The following is a 5138-nucleotide window of genomic DNA, read 5'->3' on the forward strand; positions in this document are numbered from 1 at the left end:
CCCACCCCCCCAAGCCGTTCCCCCCCACCTCCAGCCCCAGCAGTACCTGCAGTGCACGATAATAGGGCAGGAGCGACCCCGGTAGCACTTGTTCACCTTCCTGCAAGGACACAGAGGGACGGGGTCAGTGCCCTGCCATACTGGGGGACAAGGCTGTGCTGAGCTGGGGGTGGGACAACGAGCACCCCACGATGTGGCCCTGGGGGTCCAGCACATGGCTTCCCAGCAGTGCTAGGCATGGGACAGGGACCAGGGGTGGAAAGGGGCCGGGAGAGGAGCCCGGCTCCCCGGGTGCCCAGCCTAAGGAGGGGAGCAGCGGCAGGACCCCCGAGGGAGCAGGTCTGGTCCAGTGGGGGGCGAAGCTGGGGGCCAGGTGCCGGCGGGGCTCCCGGCATGCTCCATGCAGCAGGCACGGCTGCCAACGATCACTTTTGTGACTATGCAACTGGAGCCAGATTACTAGCTGCAAATCACAAAAATGACGCCGGCAGCTGCGAGAGAGAGACAGAGACAGACAGAGAGACAGAGAGAGCGTGAGCGGGACGGAGAGGAGGGCGACGTGCCTAAGCAGGGTCCCTGGCCCCACATGGCCTGGGGACAGGGACCAGCCAGCCCCTGGCAGGAGCCCACCGCCACCCAGGGACCCCCCCAAAGCCCAGCAGGTACTGCCTTCAAACCTCCTGGGAGCAGTCCCAGCTACCCAAGCCCCCTCCCCAGGCTATCTGGGGACCCACCACTGGCTGCAGGGCACGGACAGTAACGGGCCACCACCGTTCAAGGCTGGCTGCAGGGTTTCTTCTTGCCCCCATGGCTGGAGAGGGTGCCAGGCAATGCCATCCCCCATCCCAGCTCCTTGGAAAAGCACTTTCCCACCCTCCCCAAACAGCCTGGAAGGTCCTGGCCACCTCAGCTGGAGGCTTCTTGCCCATCAAGTTCTGCCCAGCCTCATCCCAAGCTGGCCAGAGCCTGGTTCTTCTGCTCCTCCCCACGCACAGCAACCCCACCTCTTCCCCCAGCCAGTCCATGCCATAGCCCTGACCCTCATCACACCAGCACCAATGTCCTCGCCCATCAGTCCCCTGTGGCCAAGGCCACCGCTGGCTCCCGGGGGGCTGGCATAACCCTGGGTGGGCACTCACCTGCGGAAGTCGAGGAGGGGCCGGGTGGTGGCCGGGATACCCTCGGCCGGCCAGCTGAGGAAGTGGAACTGCGTCAGGGTGCGGGTCTCCTGCGACTGCACGTTCTTCAGGTAGAAGCTGCGCACCAGGAAGTCCTCGCACCAGATGTGCTCCGACACCAGGTTCACCTGCCCGAGAGAGGCAGCCGGTGGGCAAGAAGTACCCCACCACCCCGCCATGGTACAGGGGCTGGAGGATGCTCCTTGCCCTGGGCTACCAGCCACACTTGCCTCATAGATGTGGTAGAGAGAGGAGCCTTCATCCGGCCAGTAGCGGTCACACTGCTTGACGCTGTCCTCGGCCAGTGGGCTCAGCATGACAATGACAGTGCAGCCGTGCTCCCACACCATCTGCGGGCAAGGTGTGGTGGGTGTCACTCCTGGGTGACAGCCCAGGTGAGCAGCACCAGAGGGACCCTGACATGCTGGCACAGCCGGGTGACACTCACCTGCCAGAAGTCAGCGATGGTGTGGGACAGTGGCCCCTGGGTGGCAATGTACGCTGGCATCCGTGGGTCGTGCTCGATCTGGAGTGGGAAAGGGGATGTCGGACTGTGTGGTCTCAATCCAGGGGTCAGTGACACCAGGAGGAGCTGGGGAATACTCCAGGGGTGATGGGAGGGCTGGGGAGGGAGCTTTGAGTGCTCCACAGCCACGTGGATTTTAACCACGTCTGAGCAATGGGGGCAAGCACATTGCTCACGGCTGTAGCCCACAGGGATGTGAGCTCAGTCTGGCTCCATCTCAGGGCGGGAGCCCCATCATGGAGCGGGGTGGCAGGGCACGAGCCCCCCGGTGATCACTCACGATTGGACTGGCATTGATGAAGTCGCTGCGGGACGGGTTGCTCTCGGCTTTCAGCTTGATCCGTACGTGGTCATCTGGGGAAACAGAGACCAGGGGAGATGGTGAGCACCCGGGGAAGCTGGAGGCAAAGCTGTGCCACAGCCTGCCTTGGCCCCAAGCACCCCCGTGCCCCAGGGGCTGGGATGCTCACAGGGCACGTAGTCAGGGTTGCGGTTCTTCTTCAGGTTGGCTTCGCTCTGGGCAACAGAGCAGACGCTGGGCTCAGCCTGGTAGGCGCAGAGAGCCTGCCACTCCTTGGCCAGCCGGTCCCGGTTGCGGAGATGGTCCTCCATGTAGGCCTGGGGCAGAGAGGCGAGGGTCAGCCTGGTGGCTGTGGGGGTACACAGGGGGGTGGGAAGGGGGGCTACTACCCCACCAGGCCAGCTCACCAGGATCATGTGGCCGGTGGAGATGTCCATGTTGGACTGGACAGGCTCCTCACACCAGGAGGGTGTGCTGCTGTGGGAGCTGGGGCTGGGCTGTGGGGCGTCGCTGAACTGGGACGAGACGCTGCTGACTCGTGAGGTCTCCGCCGGTGCTGCCGGTGCCTCAGAGCGGCCGAAGAGCGACTTGGCAGCCATGTGCTGGCGGCACAGCTCCTGGGGGACCCCAGCAAGAGCCCTGTCCCACGGCTGCAGCACTGCCAGGGGCAGCCCCGAGCATCCCGAGCGATGCTGAGGTGGTGGTGCCACATCCCCTGGGGTCTTGCATCCCGCAGGGTTCCTACCTGGTACTCGAAGGTGGTGTCGGCAGCACCCTCGGGGCCCAGGGCAGCCAGGCGCTCCTTCTCCCGCTGCTTGGCATGGCGCCGGAGGCAGAAGGCCGCGGCAGCCGCGATGGCGATGCCCGCCACGCAGGCCAGCGCGATGAAGGTCAGCAGCACCGAGTGGAAGCCATCCCCAAAGCGGGATGGGCGTGAGTAGGCAGCAGCCTCGTTTCGCTGGGGGCAAAGCCAAGCAAGGGTTAGTGGTGGGCATCTGCATCGTGCTGGGGGGGGAACAGAGACCCCATTCTGCAACACATTTGGGGTTGCTGGAGGATAAAGCAGAGCAAGGAAACTCAGGGCTGGGCTGATTCTCCCAGCACACTCAGCTGGGGCAGAGCTGGTGTCCTTGGGGTGACTGGGCATCCCACTGGTGTCCCTGGGGCTGCAGGAGAGGGCAGAGCCTGACCAAGCCCAGGTAGCAGTGACCTGCTGGCCCCCAGCTCCCAGCACCCAAGGCTGCTCGCTGGGGCACCCCTAGCCCAGGCTGTCCCCCTCCAGGGCTGGCAGTAGCCCATCAGAGCCCAGGTTCAATGAGCTCCTGCCAGGTCAACAAGGGGCAGATTCAGCTCAAGGGGTTAATGGCAAAGGTTGGGCCACTGCAGCAATTGCTGCTCCCAGAGAACTTCCCCAAATGGGGCTGGGTCTCCCCTGCAGCCACTGCTCCATGGCAGGACACAGGGGGATGTGCCAGCACTGCCAGAAGGCTGGTTCCGTCTCCCAGCTGTGGTGGCTGGGGGACAGGTCCTCCCCATTGCTATCATCAGCCAGGACACAGAGCAGCCCCTGCCACCTTGAAGGCAGTTGCCCCCAGGGCTCCTTCCCTGTGGCTGTGGGGGGACAGCCCAATCCGTGCCAGCCCCATACTGGGACAGGATGGTGCTGAGCCCTTGTTGGATGAGACACACGCACACACCCCCTCCTCCCCAAGTTAGAGACCCCGAAGGGCTTTGTCCCAGAGCCGCTGGTGGTCAGGATGTTGCCCACCACCAGCCGGATGCTGGGGCAGCACAGGGATGCTGGGGCAGGACCGGCCACCAAATACCCTGTGCCCAATGAGGCGTCAGAGCCCAGCATTACCTCACTGCTACAGCCTCCCATTGGCCGTGAGCCTGATGAGGTTACCGAGGGAACACTGCATCGTCATCACCTACATCATCATCATTGCCTGGGGATGCCCCCACCCCAGGGGTCCCCGCTGCAGCCTGCCCCCCAACCTCAACAGCCTCACCACCTCGGGACCAGTTTGACCACTGCCGGGGCCTGGCCAGCCCAGCCCAGCAGCCAGGAGTACCCACCAGGGCCAGCACCTCCCCGGGACACCCAAGAAGGAGCAGCCCCTGCAGGTGCCAGAAGGTCTGGAGAGATCAGCAGGGCTGGGGGGACAGAAGGGACCTGTTTCCCCAAGGGCTGCCCTAGGTTCTGCTGTCCCCCTGCCTCTCTACATCTCTCCTTCCCCAAATCTTGAACCGGTCTCACTGAGTTCAGAGCCCAGGGAGGGGGATGAAGGAAAAGTACAAGCTGATCTGGACTGGGGAGAAGAGGGCTCGCAAAGCTGCCTTCAGCCTCCTCTGAGCTCCAGCTCCGTCATCTCTGCCATCTCTCCCAGCTCCTGACACTTGCCACATCAAAAGGCATTGCCATAGTGACGCTCCACATGTTGCTGATGGAGACAGGTTGCCACGGTGGCCAGGCCACCCCTTTCTTCATGGCCTCCTCCTCCTCCAAGGTCCCCCTTTCCTTCCTCCCTGCCCACATCTACAGCCACAGGGCAGGAGGGTGGGAAACAGGGACCCCGGGGTTGGGGATGTGCTGCACCACTTCCCCTCCCCTGGCTGCAGACACAGGAGCCAGGCTCAGTCCCCATCTCCAGACCCTGCTCCCCTCCCCAGGAGACTGTTCCTGGAGGTCCCCAGAGGAGCATGGGGAGGGAGTGCCCCTCTCCAAGCAGATGGCTCCTGCTCCATCCCTGCCTCCAGCTGCTTTACCATTCCCTGGGGGCATGATGGCATTTTGCCTGCCTAGCTGTGGTCTCTAGGGTGCTCTGGGCACAGCCCGGCGCTGGGGTTCCCAGGCCACAGCTAAGACAGGGTGCCCAGGCTGGAGGGAGGCGAGGGTGAGGATGAGCCCTGGGGGTTCATCCAGCCTGCAGCCCCCCCAGTCTTGGATGGAGGGGGGGAAAAGCCTCTGTCCGGGAGAGCCTACCAAACTGCCTTCAAACCCTGTGGAGCTTTTGTTTTGGAAAGAGCCAAGAGCCCTGGGGGTGCAGGCAGCTGGGCAGCATCCCACTGCTGGGTGAAAGGGGGAGGAGGAAGGCGGGGGGGGGGGCCAGTGGGGCAGCCCTGTTCTGGC

General features: G+C 64.1%; 1 protein-coding gene across 1 annotated transcript in view; it reads right to left on the reverse strand.

The window, feature by feature from the left end:
* The window catches only part of PTPRN (protein tyrosine phosphatase, receptor type, N), a gene marked incomplete at its 5' end in the record, with an annotated part of 15788 nt that overhangs the window by 688 nt on the left and 9962 nt on the right, over window positions 1–5138 (reverse strand). The window contains 8 exons of the mRNA XM_014954123.1: window positions 29–100; window positions 1140–1306; window positions 1409–1528; window positions 1627–1704; window positions 1985–2058; window positions 2175–2322; window positions 2413–2622; window positions 2751–2963. Coding sequence (XP_014809609.1) covers window positions 29–100; window positions 1140–1306; window positions 1409–1528; window positions 1627–1704; window positions 1985–2058; window positions 2175–2322; window positions 2413–2622; window positions 2751–2963 — 1082 coding nt within the window. The remainder of the gene's footprint in view (window positions 1–28; window positions 101–1139; window positions 1307–1408; window positions 1529–1626; window positions 1705–1984; window positions 2059–2174; window positions 2323–2412; window positions 2623–2750; window positions 2964–5138) is intronic.

The sequence above is a fragment of the Calidris pugnax genome, unplaced genomic scaffold (assembly GCF_001431845.1).
Source record: "Calidris pugnax isolate Ruff unplaced genomic scaffold, ASM143184v1 scaffold103, whole genome shotgun sequence".
Taxonomy (NCBI): Eukaryota; Metazoa; Chordata; class Aves; order Charadriiformes; family Scolopacidae; genus Calidris; species Calidris pugnax.